General features: G+C 45.7%; 1 protein-coding gene across 4 annotated transcripts in view; it reads right to left on the bottom strand.

Annotated features, from left to right (window-relative positions):
* PECAM1 (platelet and endothelial cell adhesion molecule 1) overlaps positions 1–23241 on the bottom strand; it is an 85514-nt gene that overhangs the window by 39554 nt on the left and 22719 nt on the right. For all 4 annotated transcript variants that reach the window (XM_006146787.3, XM_027771172.1, XM_014587176.2 and 1 more), the window contains 4 exons: positions 9935–10228; positions 7888–8193; positions 3266–3541; positions 1081–1329 (listed from right to left, as the gene is read on the bottom strand). In XM_006146787.3, the coding sequence (XP_006146849.1) occupies positions 1081–1329; positions 3266–3541; positions 7888–8193; positions 9935–10228 (1125 nt within the window). The remainder of the gene's footprint in view (positions 1–1080; positions 1330–3265; positions 3542–7887; positions 8194–9934; positions 10229–23241) is intronic.

The raw sequence follows: 23241 nt of genomic DNA, 5'->3' as shown, positions 1-23241 counted from the left end.
AACTCACATCTGGCACGTGTGTGTGTGCATGCCCAAGATCCCGAGAGGAGAATGGAGGAAAAGGGATTCCTGGGGAGTGATTTCTCATTTTCTGTCTTTCTTATGAGTGCACACGCCCTATAGTAAAAAGCTCTCCAATAAATAAATAAATAAATAAATAAATAAATACATACATACATACATACAAACAAAAAACAAACCTTCACTACTCAGGCTGGCTCTGAGAACTGGTGGTTAAGTAACCCAAATCCCACGTGGCTGACTGTATGGTTCAAATCCCCGGTGACTTGAAAAACACACTGGGTACAAGTGCACTAGTGACCCAAATCCCACCAGATGCAGAGATGGAGGAGAAGGGATTGTGGTGTGACCACATCCCATTGGGGGATAGTTTCACCTTCTCGTTCTCACTCTGTCTCTCTGTCTCTCTATGGAAAGCACATGCGCCGTCTGGCAAATTGGAAAAAGAAAATGAAAAATGAAAAAAAAAAAAGAACTTCACTACTCAAAATGTGGTCCAGGACCAGTGGCATCACCAAGGTGCCAGTTAGAGATGCAGACCCCAGCCCCATCCTCACCTCCTGAATTGACCTGTATCTTAACTTTGTCTTACATGCATATTCAGCTCGAGAAGCTCAGCTTGGGTGGCCCCAGTACCCACATTCTGCCCACCAGAAGTCTTACTCCTGGACAGGCAAGATAGGGTCAAAAACTGGAATTCAGATCTTCTTAAAGTTCACCATTGACTAAGCAGTGTTTCCTTATAAACCTTTTGGGTGGATGCCTGCTCTAGCGGCAGAATCTTGCCAACTCAGGGCCGTATCACCAGCATGCAGTCACAATAAAGCCATGAACTTGATTTTGAGCAGTCACGTTGTCCTCATATTGCTTCTCTCCTGGGCTCTGAACAAAGATACCTGCTTGTTTCTGTTCGGCCTCTTGATTTTGCCCTCTCTCTTTCCCTGAAGTTCTTACCCTGCCTGAGTCTGCTCTGCATTCAGAAGGGAGAGGCGACAGCTGGCTAGAAGTTCCCCCTCTCTCACGCAATACCAGAGCTCTCTGCCCACGAGGACTACTCACCACACACTGTGATCTGGACTGGGCTGCTCGTCTTGACCACTTTGCCAATGGCTCCAGTGCAGGTGTATGTCCCGCTGTCCCACGCGGAGGCTATCTTGGTGAAATTTGGAGTGTGTGACACAATCGTGTCCCCTTTCTGGATGGTGAAGTTGACCGGAGGCGCTCCTGGGATGGAGCATGACAGGTTCAGGCTTTCACCTTGGTCTAGACGTGTGGAGGAAGATTCCAGCTTCGGTTTGGAAAATAATTCTGAAAAACAGCAAATGGGAATGGGGCAAGACATGTCTGGCCACCACCCCAAAATCCCTTCCTAGAGAGACCTGAGGTCCAGTTGCTGTTGGCAAACCCCCAAATCGGTGTAATATTTTCTTTTGCTATTCATTCCCCTGATGATCACACCATTAAACAATTAGCATTAAACATTAAACATTCCTGGCCCAGGATTCCAATGGGAGGGTTTCTTCCCATGTTAATCTAATTTCTTTCTCCTTTTTTTTTTTTTTTGTTGTTGTTGTTTGTTCTGGTTGGTGACCACGTGCACTCACCAGAGAGAGACAGAGAGAGGGAGAGGGAAGAGCACTTCCCCTGGGGTATAGTCATGCCACAATCCCTTCTCCATCTCCCTCTTTTTGGGATTCTGGGCACACACACATGCACTCACACCCAGTGTATTTCTCAAGCCACTGGGTCCAGAACTCAAACCACACAGTCAGCTATATGGGATCTGGCTGTCCTAATCGCCAAGCCATGGAGCTGGCCCAATACAATTAATTTCACAGACATGGATTAGAAAAGTTTCTGCAATTTGTAACACCGCAAGTAATAATCTTGGACACTGGAGAGACAGCAGGGAATAAGAAACAGTTATGTCTAGGGAGTGATTCAGACATAACGTTTGCAGCAGAACCCATATAAGAAACAGTAAACCTAGGCTTAGAGACTTAGGGAAAGGCCTCTCAGAAGAAGTTATCCAGGGAACATGTCCTAGACAGAGTGTCCTGAAGTGCATCTGGGCTATTACAAGAAAATGCAGCAATGGGACCAGCAGTTAGCATAATGGCTATGTCGCTGAACTCCCACATAGTCGACCGCGGTTCGAGTCCCAGACTCGACGGCTTAAACTCACGCCAGCCGCGTGTGCGTGCCTGCCCAAGATCCCAAGGGGAGAACGGAGGAGAAGGGATTGCGGCGTGACCATCCCCCCTGGGAGGTGATTTCTCGCTTTCTCTTTCTCTGTCTCTCTCTGTCTTTCTGGCGAGTACATGCGTCCTATAGCAAAAACCTCTCCAAAAAAAAAAAAAAAAAAAAAAAGAAAAGAAAACGCAGCAAGCTGCTCTATTCAGTCTGTGAGCTCTTCAAAGGCAAAACCTGGCCTAGAATAAGACTTCCGGTGGGCAGACTATGGGTCCTGGGGCCACCCAAGCTGAGCTTCTCAAACTGAATGTGTGTGTAAGTTCTCTGTGGCCAGCAGCTTGCCCCACATATGGAAGATACTCCTATATGTTGAATGGATACTTTTCTCTAATAAGATCTTACAAACCTTGTCAGTTAACAATACCAGGAGCCATCAAAATACTTGTCATTATCAATGGTTAAGTACTGGGTCATCAGGAAAATCATGACCATTTTTGCATAGAAAGCTACATCATGACTTAGGGGACTGTGGCTGTGACGATCCCCTTTAGTAGGTGAGTGAATGGATGCAGGCAGGAGTGACCAGCTTTCTCTGCAGAACCAGGGGCTGCTGACTCTCTCTGGGACACCGTCATCCATGCTTAGTGCCTTTATTCAAAAGTATGTATTATGGGCCAGCAGGTAGAGTGGGGGTTAAGGTGCTGGACTCCCACATGGCTGACCATGGTTTGAGTCCCAGACGTGGCAGCTTGCTTTCTCACTTTCCCTCTTTCTCTCTCTGGTCAAATTGAAAAAAATAAGAAGAAGAAGTAAAAGTTTAAAAAATAAAGTTGCTAGAGCCAGAACGTGGCACGGTGGCTAAGGGTAATGGACTACCACAAGACTGACTGTGATTCAAGTCCCAGACCTAGCGGTTTGCTTTCTCACCCTGCTGTGTGCCAGGCACTGTTCCAGATGGTAAAGACACGCCCTGAGCCAACTTGACAGCGTTCCCCCACCCCGCGGCACATTCCTGTGGCTGAGAACAAGCAGTACAGGCCGGCAGCCCTACCTGTGATGTTGACCACGATGCTGCTGACCTTGGCTATGCGGCTGGACTCCACTTTGCACGTGTAGTTGCCGTTGTGCTCCACCATGGCCATCACTGAGTACACGGCCTCGTTGCTGTGTCTGCTGTTGGCCACAATCGCCTTGTCCTTCTGGATTATGATTTCCGGAGACTCCATGGCCAGATGTGTGACCTGAATGGTGCACCTGATGTGCAGCTGATCTCCCTCCGTGATCACGCCGGCGGGGCTGATGTAGAACTTGGGAATAGAGAAGGACGCTACGAGAGAAGAAGAGAGCCGTTGGACGCAGGTGCAGACTGTGGCAGGACAAATAGGCACGTCCTATGCTCTTGGTTTTGCTGTTCCCTTCTGTCAACTACTCTTTCTCCTTACAAAATTCACCCCTTACTCAAAACCCTCACTGGGGTTCACCTCACGCTCCTTTCCCTCTCGGTCATTTCACCGTCAGCTGTCTTAGCGGCAATTCTGACTCCCCAGAGGCAGAGTGCTTCCCTAGATCTCACCTACAGAACCTTCCTCAGAAAAAACACAGCAGCAGGGACCGCGCCCTCCCTGCCCACCGTGGAGTTCTAGCCTCTCGTCACACCACTCCACGAAATCTTGGCATTGAGGCAAGAACATTCTAAGATTTCAAAAGTGACAACTATGTGGGGGCTGGTCCCATAGCCTACTGGTTAATGGAGCCAGATCCACATGGCCAATCATGATCTGAATCCTAACCTTGGCGGCTTAAAAGACTCGCCAGGCGCATGTGCGTATGCGCTCAAAATCCCTACAGGATGGAGAAATGGAGGAGGAGGGACTGTGACCTGACCACACCCCATTGAGGGCTGATTTTTTTCCCTTTGCTCCTACCTCAGTCTCTCTTCCTGTGTATCTCTCTTTGGCAAGCACACATGCTCTTGGTCAATTTTTTTTTTAAGTGACAACTATGTGGACTGTGCTCCTCTGTGGAAATGTGCACTTAAATAACCAGATACAAGGGAAAGCTCTGCTGGTTAAGGCAGCTGAATCCCACATGGCCAACCGTGGTCTGAATCCTGGCCCTGGTGGCTTGAAAAACAGGCCAGTGCATGTGTGTGCATGCCCCAAATCCCGGCAGGGTGGAGAAATGGAGGAGGAGGGATTGCAGCATGACTATTTCCCACGGGGGAGTTGCTTTCTCCCTTTCTCCCTGTCTCTGTCTGTCTGTCTCTCTCTTGCAAGTGTATATACCATTTGTAAATTTTTTTTTGAGAGGTTTTTTGCTATAGGGCACGTGCGCTCGCCAGACAGAGAGAGACAGAGAGACAGAAAGTGAGAAATCACGTCCCCCGGGGGGATGGCCATGCCGCAATCCCTTCCCCTCCATTCTCCTCTTGGGATCTTGGGCATGCACGCACACGTGCCCGGCAAGAGTTTTAAGCCACCAGGTCCGGGATGCGAACCGCGGTAGACCACATGGGAGTCCAGCGACATAGCCATTACGCTAACAGTTGGTCCTCACCTTTGTAAAATTTTTTTTTTAATGCAGAAAAGAAACTGGCTTCTAGTCTATTTCTTTAAAATGCCAGTCATGACTCACGAAACTGATTTCAGGACGCACACAGCTTGAAACACAGTTTTAATCCAATACGGGTCAGATACCAGGGGATGGAATCTTCAGGGAAACAGGGCTAGGTCCTCGGTTTTTGTCCCCATGTACACACAGAAAACAAACCCAAAGGTTGCGCTAGAGTGAGTGTATGCATTCCAACTCAAATAAAGAGCACAAGCATTTAAAAATGCTACAAGTGAATTTAGAGCAAAAAGTTACTGAGTTACTCAACTTAATAGTCATTAATGGTTTTTACAATTCTGAAGTCACTTAAATGTATAATAAAAAGCTATCATTGAAAAAAAAAATATGGCCAGCCTCATAGCCTAATGACTAAGGAAGCTGGATCCCACCTGGTTGACTACAGTTCAAATTCTATTCCCGACTGCCTGAAAAACACACCTGGCACGTGTGCATACATGTCTGAAACTCTGGCAGGAGGGCAAAATGGAGGAGAAGGGATTGAGACATGACCATGCCCTGCTGGGGGGTGCTCACACCCCCTTTATTTCATTCTTTCTTTCTTTGTCTCTCTGGTGAGCATACATGCCTGCTGACAATGAATAAGAAGCCTTTTCTCAAGTAAAATGGGGAAAAAATGGAGGGCATCTTTTGGGACACTCAACTTTTAGACTATCTGGAGTAACTATGTAGTAACTGAAAGCTTTTCCCTCATATCCAGATTAACTCCAGATATGCCAGAGATTTAGATGGAGGGAAAAAAACAAAACCACAGGAACCGTAAAAGAAAACATAGGCATAGAATTTTTTCCTGTAGTAATCTTAGACTCTGGCAGAACTTTAGGTGTGAATAGCAAAACTGAGGTGCCATTTTTAAGAAACTGGATAAGTTTGACTAACTAAAGAGTGAAAAACTCTGCACAGAAAACTCATCATAAAATAAAAAGGCAAATGACAACCAGGGGAAATTTTTGAATAGTACCTCTGACAAAGAACTAATTTTTTTCATTTACAAAGGACTCAAACAAATCAGTAAGGAAAAAATTAAAATGGGCAAGATATATATGAACCAGCAGTTTATAGGGGGAAATGTATAGACCAGTAAACATACTCAACCTCACTAAAATCTAAAAAATACGAACCGTGACAACAACGATCATTGTACCTCAATCAGACTGGCAAAAATAATAAAACACTGACAATACTCTGTATTGGTAAGAATGTGGAAAAATACACACTAGCATCTAGCATCTTTTTTTTTTTTTTAGGTGTTTGCCATAGGCTTAGGGAACATGCTAAGTGTTTGTGTGTATGTGTGTGTATTTGCCTAAAATCCCAAAAGGAGGGAGAAATGGAGAAGAGATTGCAGTATGATCATCCCACACCGGGAATGCTTTCTCACTCTCCCTCCCTCTCTCTTTCTCTCTCTCTGGCAAGCACACATGCCCTCTAGCAAATTAAAGAAACAATAATAATAAATGAATTTCATGTTCATACTTGGGTCCCATCTCCAAGATACCTTATGTACATGTGACTATTCCAAAATATGCAAAATAATTTAATCCGAAACGCTTCTGGTCTCGAGCAGTTTGGGTAAGGGATAGTCACCCATTCACAGAAATTCCTCCCGCTGCCTCTACCTTCTCCCTGAGTCTATTTTTCAGGCCACCTGTTGTTCTTATTTTCTAAATCGAGCCCAAATGAAAGGCAAAGGCTGAGCATCTAGTCCCCTTCCTTCTCGATACCCTCTAGACCCCACTTCCTGGTGTCTGACTTTCAAAGGCTTAAAAGTGACGGCTTCCAAACTTCAGGTCACGTGTGCATCAGTGCAGTGAGTCCTGGCCAGCTTCTCCTTCTCCTTCTCCTTCTTCTTCTTTTTTTTTTTAAAAGTTTTTACTATAGGGTGTGTGGGCTCACCAGAAAGAGACAGAGAGGGACAGTGAGAGGGAAAGTGAGAAATCACCCCTGTGGAGGTGGCCACAGCAACATCCCTTCTCCTTCATTCTCCTCTGGGCACATGTACTCACATGCCTGGCATGATCTCCAAGTTACTGGATTCAGGACTTGAACCTCAGTCAGTGATGTGGGAGTCTAGCGCCTTAACCACCACACCATCTGCTGACCCCCTAGCCAGTGTTTTTTAAAAACTGAAATAGAATAGACCTTAAAATATCACAATGCATTAAGGGTAAATATTGTTTGTGAAACTTTTGTTTGGGGACTGGTACAAGCAGGCTTTAAAAAGAGTGTGGAAAAATTAAATTAAAGAATGAGTTTATTTGGGTGCAAAAAAAAATCTGCAATCCATGCATAGTTTTTTTATAACATGCATTTTCCATGAGCTTTTGGAAGATACCGCACATATGCACATTTAACTGTGTTACAGATGATGAAAAAAGGGTTGGCTTCATGGTGCAGTGGTGACATTCGCTCAAGAGAAGCTGGATCCTATATGAAAACCATGGTTCAAATCCCCAGCCTGCTCAGCCTGAAACACACTGGTCATGGGCATGAGTGTCCAAGATCCAATGGGCTAGAACATGGGAAGAAGGGGATCACGGCTTGACAAGACCCTATGGAAGGTGCTTCTCTCTCTCTCTCTTTCTCTCTCTCTTACTCTCACTCTCATGTGCCCATGGATGTACTCTAGCATGAATAAAGAGAAAAGTTTTCAGAACCAGTAGGCGGTGTAGTGGCTATGTCGCTGGACTCCCCACATGGCTAATCACAGTTCAAGTCCCAGACCTGACAGCTTGAAACTTACACTGGGTGCGTGAGCATGTGTGCCCAAAATCCCGAGAGGAAAATGGAGAAGGAATTGCGGCGTGGCCATCCCCCCGGGGGGTGATTATTTTGCTTTCTGTCTCTCTGTCTCTCTGATGAGTGCACGTGCCCTACAGCAAAAATATCTCTCAAAGAAAAAAAAAAAAGAAGAAGAAGAAAGAAAGAAAAAATTTTCAAGAAATTTTGAAACATATCAACTTAAACTGCCCCTTTCCAGTTCTGAGCTTCCTCCCCATACCAAACCAGAAGCCACAAAGACTAGGAGAAGAGTGGGACTCTGACTTCTCACGGTGACCAGATCACTCCTGGTGAGTTCTGACGTCTCCACGTGGATCCCAGAAATGATTCTTGCTTGACATCGGAATACTAAAATATGGTCCTGTTCCTCAACGGGGAATTCCAGTATCAGAAAATTCTGACTCCGAGAAGTCTTCTCTTTTTTTAGCTTGATGCTTTTTGTATTTAGTTCGAATTTCTCTATCGTGAAGTGTATCGGGGGCTTTTCCTCCGGGACGGAACAGTTGACTGTCACGATCCCGCCTTCTATTGCTTCCTTCTTGTCCACCGTCACCCTGGGACTGGGCACTCCTTTGGGGAAAGAGAAAGTCCGTTAGTATCAGTTTGGGCAAGTGCCACAAGCCACCCTCAGCTGAGTCATTTCGACTGATCCACATGAGGGGTCTTTTATGTTCCCCGAACCTGCAGTGGTACCTACCAGGTAACCACTGCATGTACCAGGCACTTAGAAAAATACGGAATGTGGTCAAGATGTGGTTGGTGCTTTCAATAATGTATAATCCTATTAGGAAGATGATATAATCCAACTCCCAGCCGATACAGTTTAAAGAAGAAAAATCAGACAGTATTTATTAACCTTACTGTGACTGCAGCAACGCTTTATTAAATGTCAGCCATAAACTAGGATTAACTTTAATTTATTCCACAAACATTTCTTTTTTTAACGAAAGAATTACTTTATTGAACTTTATTTTACTTATTTATTTATTTACTTTAATTTAACCAAAGAGAGGGAAAGGGAGAAAGTGAGAAAGCAAGCCACCGGGCCCAAGACTCAAACCATGGTCAGCCATGTGGGAGTCTAGCGCTCTTAACCACCACGCCACCTGCCAGCCCCACCCACAAACATTTCTTGAGTGTCTATTGTGAACCAGATTTTGTTGTTTTAAGCTATAAAACTAGACCGTAGTTTTGGTCTCACAATCTCACAATCCAGAAGAGCAGGCAGAAGTTTGAGAAATAGCTGTGATATGGAGTGACAGCAAACCGCCATTTCTTGAGAACTCACAACACGCTGGGAATTACACTAGGTACTCTACTTCCTCAAGACTCTTTAAATCTTCTCAGCAACTCCCTGAGCCAGGTATTACTACTATCTTCAGCTTAGTGGTGACAATTTTGAAGTTTAGAGAGATTATGAGCTTGGCCAGACTGGAACCTAGGCCGAGTGTCTGCAGAACCCAGTGCTTCACACCGCTCGATGACCTTTACACGGGCAAAACCATCAAAAGCGAAGAGAGAAGAGCCTGGGGGGGGGTTGATTTTCATTGGAGAAAGAATCAGAAAAGACATTGCTGAGGGACCGCAGGTGGCATGGTGGTTAAGGGTACTGGACTCCTACATGGCCAACTGTGGATTGAGTCCCGGACCTGGCAGCTTGCTTTCTCACTTTCCCTCTCTCATTCTCTCAAACTCTGTCTCTCTGTGGTCAAATTAAAATAAATAAACTGAAATAAAATAATTCTTAAAAATAAAAAAGAAATCACTGAATTAAGTCTCGAAGGAAAAGTTATAGTTCATAAGGAAATGAAATGAAGAAGGGCAGCCCCCAGAAAGGGAACAGCATGCGCAAAAGCATGGCGGTTAGAAGCAGCCTGGCATGGGACCAGCAGGTAGCATCGTGGTTAAGAAGTGGGACTCCCACGTGGCCTACTGTGGTTTGAGTTCTGGACCAGATATCTTGAAACTCATGCCAGACAAGTGTGTATGCATGCCCCAAATCCCAAGAGGAGAGTGGAGGAAAAGGGGCTGTGGCATGGCCATCCCCCCAGGGGGGTGGGGATTTCTCACTTTCTGTCTCTCTGGCAAGTGCACATGCCCTATAGCAAAAATCTCTCAACAAAGAAAAGACAAGAAAAAGAAGTAGTCTGGCATATTGGGAATGTGTCTAATGCCTACATTTTTAGGGTAGGAAAATGCCAGACCAGTGAGAAGGGGGACAGACGGACAGATGTGACCTGTGTTACAACCGCTTCCCGAGTGCTGTGTGCCGTGGCTGAGACGCTAGTCTGCCGACACTGCAGGGACTCACCTTTCACTGACAGCTGGAACTCTGCAGTGGTCTTCTCCTTGTTGTTCAGGATCACAGTGCACTTGTACGTCCCCGAGTCGTAGACCCGGGCTTGGGGAATAAAATAACTCTCCGTGCTCTCCATGGAGGACACATTGTAAAACAGCACGTCATCCTTATAGAACAGCAGCTCGTGCTGAGGCTTGACCTGAGAGGTGGTGCTGATGTCCACGATGCACTGCAGGGTCACGTTCCACCCATTGGGCACTATCCAGCCCGGCAGACTCTCCATGTGGATGCTGTTGATGGTGAAGGCTAGATGCATAGGGAAGGAGGACAGACACAGTTGTTATCTCACAAACCACAGCATCCTGGTGACCTTCGCATCACATGGGTGTCACCCCATCGTATGGTATGTGTCCAGGGGTCCCAAATGCCCAACAGAGCCAGGTAGATAAAAACTGTCTTTAGTGGGTCAAATCTGAGACAGCTGGCACCAGACTGCTCCTATCCCCACCGAGACGAAGTGGAAGACTGTGACAAATATTAAGATGTACGTGGCCTGTGAGCTGTGACACTGTGACTTTCGAGGGTGCATAGGGTCCAAGCAGACAAGTATCCAGGTCATGGTTAATCGTTTTAGATGGTATGACCTTGGATGGTTAACCTTCCTGAGCCCAGTTTCCTCATCTGTAAGATGGGGGACTGGTACCTCAGTAGGTGGCTGTCAGAGACTTACAGAAGAACAGCCGGAAACCACCCAGTGCCATGCCTGGGCACAGAAAGTGCTTAAGAAATGGCAGCTCTGGGACCAGCAGGTTGCGTGGTGGCTAAGGCACTGGACACTCCCACATGGCTGACTGTGGTTCGAGTCCTGGACCTGGTGGCTTGCTTTCTTACTTTCTCTCTCTCTCTAACTCTTTCTGTGTCTCTCTCTGGTCAAATTAAAACAAATAAATGAATGAATAATCAAAATACACAATTCTAAAAAAAAGAAAAAAGAATTATTTAAAAAAAGGGAAAAAGAAAAAAAAAAAAAAAATGGCAGCTCCCTTCATTCTGAAACTGGATGGTCCGGGAGTTCTCCTTCCCCACATGGGCCTGACCAAATTAGCTTAGTCCCAGCTGGTGTTTTCGATCTAATGGACCTAGAGACTAGAGACCTTACCACATGGGGAGAGGAACTTGAAACCATTTCTTTTTTTTTTTTTTTGGAGAGATTTTCACTGTAGGGCGCGTGTGCTCGCCAGACAGACAGAGACAGACATAGAGACAGAAAGCGAGAAATCACCCCCCAGGGGGGATGGTCACGCCGCAATCCCTTCTCCTCCATTCTCCTCTCGGGATCTTGGGCACGCACGCACACGCGCCCGGCGTGAGTTTTAAGCCACCGGGTCCGGGACACGAACCGCGGTCGACTACGTGGGAGTCCAGCGACATAGCCATTACGCTAACTGCTGGTTCCCATTGAAACCATTTCTGAGGCCGCCAGTTGCATTCCCCACCTCTGCCTGCAAAGAGCACAGATGCGCTCTGTCAATTAGGAGCCTCTAGTGAAGCACCCAAAGCAGCCACCACCCTCAACCAGCTACTCAGGGTCTGCCAGAAAGCAGGCTCTGGGCCAGCCGGCTCACCACATCCTTTCTGGCTAGTGTCCTCCAGCATGGAACTGGCTCGTATCCAGCAGCCACAGACTCAATAGAACGCAGCTAGCTAGAGATCGTATCTTGAAGCTATAATAATCTACAGTAGTGGGTTAATGGGAAGATGAATTGCTTTAAAAATGAATGTTCTCTAGCTATTTTTATTTTTAAGGTTTTTGCCACAGGGCACATGTACCTTCTAGAAAGAGACAGGGAGAGACAGAGAAAGGGAAGGTGAGAAATGGTCACTCAGGGGAGATGGCCACACTGTAATCTCTTCTCAATCCTCCTCCTGGGATTTTTGGGCACATACACACACACACGCACCCAACATGAGCTTCAAGTTGCCGGATCTGGGACCCAAACTGCAGTCTGCCATGTGGAAGTCCAGCACCTTAACCACTACACCATCTCCTGGCCTGCTGGCTAGCTTTTTTTTTTTTTTTTAAAGGGGTTTTTACCTTAGGGTGCATGTGCTCACCAGGGGGAGAGATACAGAGACAGAGACAGAGATAGTGAGAAGGGGAGTGAGAAATCACCCCCATGGGTAGATGGCCATGCCACAATCCCTTCTCCTCCCAGGATCTTGGGCATGCATGCACAAGCACCTGGCGTGAGTTTCAAGGTACTGGGTCTGGGGAGGATTTCTTTCTGTCTGTCTCTCTCTCTCTCTGTCTCTCTGTGTGTCTGTGGTGAGTACATGCTCCCTATAGCAAAAATCTCTCAAAAGAAAAAGAAAAAAAAAAAAAGCCCATCCATGACCTTAAAACCAGGAGTCTCAGCCTCTTGAAACTCCACAAGTCTCCCTTAAACTTCTAGCATGCACATTCTCAAGAAGGCTATCTATCTGGTATTTAGACCTGGGGTCAAGAGCCACACTGTGTCTGGTAAGCTTTATTTGTCTCCTGTCTCATCTATCATTATAAAATGGTGAATAAAGCAGTTGTAGAATTAATTTTTTTTTTTAATTCCAGAGAGCCAGAGAAAGAGAGAGCCACCACATGGGGCCTGGTTATGCCGTGATCCTCTTTCCTCCATCCTTCCTTCCCATGAGGACCCTGGATATGCATGCGTACACACGCCGCCTGTTTTTCCAGCCACTGGGACTGCGATTCAAACTGCAGGCGGCCACGTGAGATCCATCTCCCTCTGCTTAGCTCTTAACCACTGTGCCATAGGGCTGGCTCTTCCTAGAATTTAACATTTTAAGCAAATAGTGCAATCAAATGTTTCGAAACTCCAAAGACAGGTGATATGATGTTCGCATAAAAACCTTAAAGAGTTTACAGACAAATTAGTTTAAATAATGTGAGTTTTAGAAAGGAGGCTGGATATGAGGTTAATATTTAAGAAATTGGACCAGCCAGTAGTGCTGTGGTTAAGGCAGTTAGATCTCATATGACCGACTGTGCAGTTCTGATCCCAGATCCGGCAGCTTGAAAAACACTCTGAGCACAAGTGCATGCGTGCCCAAAATCCTGAAAGGAGAATGGAGAGAAGGGATTGGAGTGTCACCATCCCCCATGGGGGTGCTTTCTGGCTTTCCCTCTCTCTTTGTTCTCTCCTGTGAGCACATGTACCGTCTCAACATTTAAAAATTTTTTCAGTAAATAAATATTTAAGAAATCATCCTAGTGACTATAGATCTAATCTTCTCTGGAGAGAAAGAAGAATAGATGGGGAGGAGCACACGGGGAGACACAGGTACTGCTAGTGTTCCAGTTCTTGGGTTGGCTTGTGGAGTCATGTGAATTCATTATGTTACTAAACAAACACATTTAAATCAAACAAAGGGCAAGCATGCATGGATCAAAGATGAGAGCATATTATAAATTCGATTCTGTAGAGTTGAGACCCACAAAAAGAAAAATATAGAGAAAAAGAGCCATTGTAAAGTCTCTTTCCTATCCCTGTCTCCATCCCCATAGTTCTCATCTCCTCTTGCTCAACTCCACAGTGTCCACACGCACACACACACACACACACACACACACACACACACACTGATTTTAGTTTCTTGTGCATCCTTCCAGCCAGAGTTTCTTTATGCATATGCGGTAGCTCCCCATTATCTTCAGGAAATCTATTCTAAGATCTCCAGTGGATGCCTGAAATAGTAGATAATACGGACCCGTGTGCATGTGTGTGTATGTGTGTTATGACATTTGCATGTTTGTCCTTATGCAAACATCTCTGATCAAGTTTATCATTTAGGTACAATTGTTCTATTTTATTATTACTAATAATAACTAAAAATAAAATAGAACAATGATAACAATATGCTAGCATCTCGACTCTTGTACTTTGGGATCATTATTGAGCAAAATAAGAGTTACCTAACAGGGACCAGCAGTTGGCATAATGGCTATATCGCTGGACTCCCACGTAGTTGACCGCGGTTCGAGTCCCAGACCCAGTGGCTTAAACTCAATGCCAAGCGCATGTGCGTGCGTGCCCAAGATCCTGAGAGGAGAATGGAGGAGAGGGGATTGCGGTGTGGCCATCCCCCTGGGGGGTGATTTCTCACTTTCTGTCTCTCTGTCTCTTTCTGTCTTTCTTTTTTTTTTTCTTTTTGTTTTTTTAATAAAAAAAAAAAAAAAAAAAAAAAAGAGTTACCTAACACAAGCTGCGACACCTGACAGTGGGTCTGATAACTGCAACAGGTACCGTGTAGATAAGCTGGCCAAAAGGATGATGATTCACATCCTGGGTGAAACTACATAGGGCAGTGATAAATCTCACCATACTACTCAGAACTGCATGCAATTTAAAACTTAAAACAGCTTTTATTTCTGGAATTTTCCATTTATTTGTTTGGGTCAGAGTTGACTGAAGGTAACTAAAACCATGGAAAGCAAAACTGCAGATAAAGGGGGGCTACTATACAAACAAAGAGAAATACAGCCTTATTTATCCCCCTAACCATCTACACAAGAGGTGGTACTCTCCACATAGGGTGACACACCTTTAAATATGGACTTTACTTGAGAAGAAGACTGAGTCCGCCATGAGAACTGAGATCTAGTGATTTCAGAGATAAGGCAATAAAGATGTTCTGCTGAGAATTTACCCTGGTAGAGCCCCTGTATCCCTCTCTGTCTCTTTCTGTCTCTGTCTTTTCATTTTTTAAATTTTCCTTTTTAAAAAATTTTGTAAGGTAAAGCTTTTTCTGGGCTCTGAAGTCCTCCTTTATCTTGGTAATAATCCCCTCCTCCTTCCCGCTCTCATCTAGGTAAACAGGGCAGGCCAGAAGAAGACTGAGTCCGCCATGAGAACTGAGATCTAGTGATTTCCACACCACGTGGTTTTTACTTTTTGTTTTTTAAAATTAACAAATAAATAATTTTTTGGTTTGTTTGCTTTTTCTGTTTCTCTCTTTTTTCTTTCTCTCTTTCTGTTTTCTTATCCTTTTTCTTTTACCTCATCACTTTGTTGCTCAGCCTCCACGCAATGAGTGTCTAGACAAGTCTAATTGAAAAGTTGCCAAAATCTGAATACTATTTGGGTCCTCATATTCCTCAACACCCACTGAATCTGCGACACAAAGGGAGAAGCCAAAGAGTTTGCAGACCACATCCTCCTGTGCACCTATGATTGCTCAGATTGATCTTCTAGAAATTAGGAAGAAAAGAATAACCCATCAGATGACTAGAAATCACCACAGGGCTACAAGAAATATGCGAAACCAAGGAAATACCTCACCCCCAAGGGAAAAGAATAACTATTCTTCATCCACAGACAGTACAGTGGAACTCATGGAAATGTCTGATAAAGAATTTAGAGTATTCATAGTGACGAAACAGAAAAGAGAAGAGAAACAATGAACACCAGAAGAAAAAATCTGATGAGTTCCAGGGATTGAGGAAGTTCTTGCAAGAGCTAGAAGAGGAAATACACACCATAAAAAAGAATCAAATGGAACTGTTGGAGATGAAGGCTGTAATACAGGAAGTCAAAACCTCCTTTGAAAGTATTAAAAGCAGACTAGATCATACAGAAAGTCGAGTCTCAGATGTGGAAGACAGGATCACTGGACTAGTAAAATCTACCAAAAAGTCTGAGAAAATAGCCCAAAAAATGAGAATAATATATGAGAAATACTAGATACCATTAAACATCCAAACATCCAGATAATCAGTATGCCAGAAGGTGAAGAAACTAATAAGGGCATTGATGATCTATTCCATGAAATCCTGAAAGAAAACTTCTCAAACCTAGAGAGGCATTCAAAGATTCAGACTCTAGAAATACAAAGGATCCCAGATAGGATCAACCCAAGAAGATCTTCTTCAAGACACATTATAGCCAGAATGACCAAAACTAAAAACAAAGACAGGGTACTAAAATTGGCAAGAGAGAAACATCAAGTTACTTACAAAGGATATCCCATCAGGCTAACAGCAGATCTCTCAAGGGAAACAATGCAAACAAGGAAAGAATGGGAAAATATATCCAAAGTGTTGAGTGAAAAACAATTTCAACCAAGAATACTATATCCAGCAAGATTATCCTTCATATGGGTAGAGAAGACAAGAACATTCTCAGGTAAACAAAACCTGAAAGAACTTACCATCACCTGATCAGCTCTCCAAGAAGTTCTGAAGGCAATGCTATCCCAGGAAAACTAAAGTCAGACACACAAAAATAAGAGTTCTAAAACAGCTAAGAAAATGGCCAGCTTGGGAACCAGCAGTTAGCGTAATGGCTATGTCGCTGGACTCCCACGTAGTCGACTGCGGTTCGCATCCCGGACCCGGTGGCTTAAAACTCACGCTGGGCACGTGTGTGTGCGTACCCAAGATCCCGAGAAGAGAATGAGGAGAAGGGATTGCAGCGTGACCATCCCTTCTGGGGGGTGATTTCTCGCTTTCTGTCTCTATGTCTCTCTCTGTCTGTCTGGCGAGCGCACGTGCCCAATAGCGAAAACCTCTCCAAAAAAAGAAAAAAGAAAATGGCCAGCTTAATGGTAGGGACAATGCAGAGTTGAACGTTATCTTCCAGAATTTAAATGAAAAGATCGGACCACAACAGAAGATAAAGTACATGAGTTTGAACTGGTGAGATAGAACTTTATGACTTTAGACTAAAACATTACTGATTTTCTTCTATGTTTTGTTTTCCAGATTTAAAGATTTTTGTCTTCTCTCGAGTTGTGGACAGGTCCATGTACCTACTATCCGAACAGAATCCTAACCTGTTTCCTGACTGTAAGTTATTAAGCAAAGTTCCCTTAACATTCTTTGATTTTTATTTATTAAAGCTAAAACTGCCTTTCTTGAAATTAAAAAATGTATTTAAAAAATACCTAAGCTATATACCCTCAGCTCTGTGCTATTTTACAGTATATTCATTCTATCCACAGAGTTTCATGCCTAAAGTCAACTTTTGTGCACAGATATGTACTTACCAGCAGCATTTACTATTGAAAGTATTAGATTAACCAAGATATTTTGTGAATCGATACAATGTGGGAAAAAATAAAGGAATGGAAAGCAACTGTAGATACCAGAGACAGAGTGGGAGGAGGATGGGAAATGGTAGAGGATGAGAAATAGGGGGGAATTATATATACACACACACACACACATACACACACATATACATATACATACACACATACATACAAGAAATGGAAAATTATTTGTTGATGATAACATTTATGATTAAGCCACTTTACAGTGTATTCTGGCTGGAAAATTGCATTCGGTATGCTGTGGTGATGTTCAGTGAAAGCATGTAAAATAAATAAATAAATTTTTAAAAAGAAATATATTTTTAAAAAATATATGGACTTTACTCAAAGTTATGGGACCCTTATGAGAACTGCAGAGACCAGGATGTTGTAGAACAATCCATGACTTAGATAAGCCTCCTAAAGATCATTTTTATCAGATGATCTAATAAGAGAAAACTATTCATGGGTTGAATACGCTTTCACATTCTAAGACACTCTTCATCTTGCCTTTGGGCCAAGGAAGAGCTCCAGAAATCTGTGTGCTTGGATCTCTTTGCTATGGTCCCTCGCAGAATTGTGTTAGCCAAGTTAGGCCTGGGTGTTCTACTGAGGAATGCTATTGTGGCCTAAATTAGGTCCTTTCCTCAATGGAGAGAGAGAAAGCAAGAAAGCATCCCCCCCCCCACCACCACCCAATATGACCCCAATTTATATTGGAGTTAAAGCTCTAACCCCCTTTTACCTCAGAATGACTATATTTGGAGATACAGCCTCTAAAGAGGAAACAAAGTTAAAATGAGGCTGTTAGGATGGGTAATCCAATTTAACTTGTGTCCTTATAAGAACATCTGGACACATGGAGACACTAGGGATACACAGAGGAAAGACCAGGTGGAACATAGTAGGGAGTCAGCCAGTCAACTGCAAGCCAAGGGGAGAGAACTCAGAACCAAACCCCCCACCTTGGCTGCTATAACTTGAGTGACCTTTGGCAAATCATTAAATTTCCCTAGGCCTCAGTTCACCTAGCTATACAATGGGCACAGTGACAGTGCATGCAAATGAGAATCTATCTGTGTTAAAGCACTGGCACCTATAAAATGCTGGATTCTTCAGTCACAGAAATAGAACCAACTCTGGAGAACCTGTATATCCACTCAACGTTTCTGGAATTCTTAAAAAATATTAGTGGGGGTCAATTTGTGGCCTGGTGGTTAAGGAGGCTGGATCCCACATGGCTAATTGCACAGTTCAAGTCTCAGACCCGGTGGCTTGAAAAACACCCTTGGCACATGTCTATGCATGCCCAAAATCCCACAAGGAGGAAGGAATGGAGGAGGAGGGATTGCGTTGTGACTATTCCCCCATGGTGGTGGTGGTGGTGGGGTGCTTTCTTGCTTTCTTTCTCTCTCCCTCTGGTGAGCATACACATATGCCCTCTGGCAAATTAAATATATGTGTACACATACACACACACACGCACACATACATACATATGGATTGATCCATGGCTCAGTCATAATGCACTGCTCAAGAGAAGCTGGATCCCACATGCCAACCACAGTTCAAATCCCAGCCCACCAGCCTGAAACACGCTGGGCACACGTGCGCATATCAGGACCCAACGGGATGGAGGGCTGGAGGAAGGGGAAGGGGATCTCAGTGTGACCAGACCCTGTGGAGGATGTTCACCCCCCTCTCTCTCTTATTCTCTCTAGTGCATATAGAAGCTCTATCATAAATAAAAGAAAAAAATATTTTTAAAAAATCTTTTTAATTTTCGGGAACCAGCAGTTAGCGTAATGGCTATGTCGCTGGACTCCCACGTAGTCAACCGCGGTTCGCGTCCCGGACCCGGTGGCTTAAAACCCACGCCGGGCACGTGTGCGTGCGTGCCCAAGATCCCGAGAGGAGAATGGAGGAGAAGGGATTGCGGCGTGGCCATCTCCTCTCGGGGGTGATTTCTCGCTTTCTGTCTCTATGTCTGTCTCTGTCTGTCTGGCGAGCGCATGCGCCCTATAGTGAAAAATCTCTCAAAAAAAAAAAAATCTTTTTAATTTATAGTGACTTTAGGGCCAGCAGGTGTCATGGTGGTTGAGGGCGCTGGATTCCCACATGACCAGCTGCGGTTTGAGTCCTGGACCTGGCAGCTTTCTCTCTCTCTCTCTGTCTCTCTCTCACTCTCTCACTCGGTCCCTCTCTGGTCAAATTGAAATAAACAAATGAATAAATAAAGTTAAAAAAAATTATTCTTTAAAATAAAATTTATAGTGACTTCAGACTCCCACATTCGCCCAGCCCACTGCAGTCTTCGCATGAGTCACTGGGCTGCTTTACTATTGGAGCTGGCATGCCCCAGGCTGGGAGACAAGGCAGAGGAGAAGCAAGCACTCCTGGGCTCAAATTCTAATCCCACAGTCCTTGGCTGGGTGGTCTGTGAGCTTCCTAACCTCTCTGGGCCACCACTCCTCCTCCCATAAAACAGGACTCTGGTAGCTGCCTTCCCTGGTGTTTTCAGCTGCAGCAGTGACCGAGGTGCCCGGGAGGAGCTGCATGTAGACTGGAGCAGTGTACAGACTGCCCAGGGCCTGGCTCCTGGTTAGCTCTCCCTTCTCTCTTCTTCAGCATCACTCACAGCAAACACCGAAGGCAGCTTCTCTCCGCCAAGCTCTGTGCTCATCGCTAGTGTTCAGGGAACAGAGAGGCTGGCCCGGCTCCTGCCTGCCGGGAGCTCTGCATCTCACTGCTCTTCCCTAGTGTGGCCTTCCAGCGTCACCACAGGATCCTTAACTTGGGCCTCCTCCGGCCCAGGCCCAGCTCATTTCCCTTTCACATAAACCCTTTCTCTTTTCAGCAATATCAAAGGCAACTTGGCTAAGGCACAAAGCAGTGGCATTTTTTAGTGGAGTTAGTATCTGTCGTCATTTTTTTTAAGCAACATAATTAAATAAACATTATGCATGGAGTTCCATTTTTTTACCACAATAAATTTATACTTTAACGCTTTCCATAAATGTTTTGAAATTCCCCTTGTATGTAGAAATTTTTAAAAGTTGACCTAGAGTCAGCCAGTGGCATAATGGTTAAGGCAGTGGGATACCACATGGCCAAGAGTATGGTTTGAATCCCAGACCTGGTGGCTTGGAAAATGCTGAGATGTGTGTGTGCATGCCCAAGGTCCTGAGAGGACAATGGCGAAGAGATTGCTGTGTGACCATCCACCCCAGGGGATACTTTCTCACTTTCCATCCCTCTTCATCTCTCTGTTGAGTGCACATGCCCTACAGCAAATTACAAAAATGAAACAAAAAACAACTTGATCTAAGGAGAGAGAACAGGCATTACCGGAGACAGAGAAGGGGAATGGGGAATGGGTTAACAGGCACAAAAATACCGTTGGACAGGATCAAGTTTGAGCGTTCTGTATCGTGTTCTACATCATAGGGCGACTGTAGCTAACAGGAAGCCACTGCATGTTTCAAATAGCTAAATTTTGGATATTCCCAATGTGGAGAAATGGTAGGTGAGGAGATCATGATAAGCTCATTACCCTGATTTGATCACTACACATTGTAGAGACGTGTCAAAATTTCACACTGTAACCATAAATATGTACAATTACTGGTTGCCAATGAAAAAATGTTAAATCCTCCAGAAATGCTAGTATGTCACTTCTGGCCACTTTTTCTCCTCCTGGGTCACTTGCTCTGGGGGAAGCCACTTGCCCTGTCATGGGCAGCCCCTGAAAGATCCACATGAAGACTGAGGCTTCCTGCCAGTAGCCGGAGGACTGCGAAGTCTGGCCAGCAGTTGGTCTGCAATCTCATGAGAGACCTGGAGCCAGAACCACCCAGCTAAGCCCCTAGTGGCTTCCTGACCCTCAGACACCACATGAGATAATAAATGTACATTATTTTAAAGCCACAAAATTGTGGAGTAACTTGTTAAGCATCAATAGATTAAAAAAACACCCAGACTTGGGGTCGGCAGGTGGTGTGGTGGTTGAGGTGGCTGAACTCTCACATGGCTGACCGCAGTTCAAGTCCAGATCTGGCAGCTTGCTCTCTCACTTTCCTTCTTTCTCTCTCTGGTCAACTTAAAACAACAACAACAACAACAACAACAAAACAATGAATAACATTAAATAAAATAATTATTTAAAAAAAAACACTCAAACTCTCTTAAAAATCTCTACCTGATTCCTATTTGAACAATACGCTACCCTCTGTAAATAAACTGTCCACGCACAGTCAAACGATTACCGTGTGTCACTGCTTACACAGTGGGGTGATGGTCCACACCCTGGGAACCAGGGCCCTGGAAGGTGCACAAATGGGACAGGCATGAAGGAACTCACAATCCACCTCCAATTGTACACAATGTGTGTTTTTCTAGGGAGCAGGCCCGCAGCCTTCCTTACTGAGCCCAACCAGGTTCAGAACTGCTGGGAAGAAGGATGGGGTTGCAGAACAGCCTCAAGAAGTCAGACCTTTTCCACTTGGAGAGATGAAGGTTGATGGGGAAAGATCTCAAGTTACAAAGTCACCAGGCACAGATGAGGCACCCAGGCCTACGGTGCCAAATCCCAAAATACCAGCATGATGGGCCTGTTTCCCTTGACCTCAAGGCCGCCAGTCAGCGGATGCTGATGCTCCCTGGAAAGATAAGGCATTGTGACTCAGCCGGCCACCTGGCCCTCAACCTGGAAATGACTCAGAAAGTGGGGAGGAGGGGCCGCCCGCCATTGTCAGGAAAGTTACCGGGAGCCCCAAAGCGGAGTCCCTGGTGAGCACGTCGGCCCAGCATAGAGCCACTGATCCATTTCCTCATCTGAATCTCGAGTCCCCAGAGGCAGAGCAAGGTCCCAACCACGGGACACTGATGGGGCAACTGTTCAGGGGCTGGGCACACAGGGTGATGAGCAGGCTGGGGGCCCAGGCAGTTGGAGCCCAGTGGTGTGAGTGGGCACCCAAAGGAAGGGCTGTCCGGGAGGAAGTGACCCCTGCACTGAGCCCCCAGGCTGGAGGGCAGTGGGTGCTCTGGGCAGGAGAACAGCGTGTACCAGGGCACGGGGGCAGGAAAATTCGGCGCATTCTGGCGGCTGGTTATGGGAAGCAGAGTGTGGGACCAGGTTGTTGGTGCCAAACGCAGGGCCTTGCCAGCCCGGCACACAAGCCAGACCTGTCCTGTGGCCTTTGGAGGGTGAGGCAGCACTAGACTGGCAACACTTGGAAGATCACTGTGGCCTGGGGAAAGAGGCCTGAGGCCAGTGAACAGCCGGGGGTGTGGGGGTGGGGGGGTGTGGGAGTGTGTAGGTGAAAGCCAATGAGCTGATCTGCACATTGGCACAGTGAGGAGGGAAGAGACCAACTGGAGAACCCTTCAGTGGACTCAAAAGGACATGTGCTAGGGGTGACGAACATGGGCTACAGCTGAACAGGGTGGTGGCCACACAGCATCGTGTATGCACGCGACATCGCTCGTGATGAATTCCCTATTATTTGCAGTTTGCCACCGTAACTTTGAACGTGGGCATTGAAAAAGTGGAGACACGACTCTCAAATTAGGTTCCTGGGAGGATGTGGGTGACACCAACTAATAGAGAATGCCAGAAAAAGATAAAGGAGGAAGCCGAAGTTGAGGGGTGCAGCTGGATGCAGAGGGGCCTGCAGGGTGAGTGGGAGGAGCTGTCAGCAGCCAGCTCCATGCCGAACCCGAGGATGGAGAGAGGGCGGGCCAGGACACGAGAGAGGAGCTGGGATCCAGGCAGGATAAGACTGTGGAGTCTGCAGAGACCAGGGGCCAAGTCCACAGCCAGGGAGACGTCGGGGGAGGGGAGGAGGGTTTGTCTAAGAGGAGGGAGGAGAAGCAGGGAAGCGGATCTAGAAGGACCAGGAAAGAGGCGGCGGTCCGATCACCAGCTGAAGGTACAGGGAGCTCAGTTAGCTGAGGGCAGCCCTCGCATTGGGCATGAGGTAGCTGCTGGTGCCCTCTTAGGAGAGGAACACAAAGGCAGGGAGAGGAGGGGACCAGTCAGGGACTGCTGAGAGGTGAAGGAGCAGAGGCTGCCGTCCCAGAGGTCTGACTGAGAAAGGAGGTGGCTGGAAAGGGGCCGCGAGGTCAGGGGAGGCAGAAGGTTGTTGAGTGCAACTTTTCTTAAAAACAAGAGTTTCACTTGTGTTTGTAGACTGAGGGAAAGAGCCAGAAGTGCTGGGAGCGATGGTGGGGGC

This window comes from Tupaia chinensis, unplaced genomic scaffold, assembly GCF_000334495.1.
Source record: "Tupaia chinensis unplaced genomic scaffold, TupChi_1.0 Scaffold000187_1, whole genome shotgun sequence".
Taxonomy (NCBI): Eukaryota; Metazoa; Chordata; class Mammalia; order Scandentia; family Tupaiidae; genus Tupaia; species Tupaia belangeri.
This window is presented reverse-complemented; position numbering and strand designations above follow the sequence as displayed.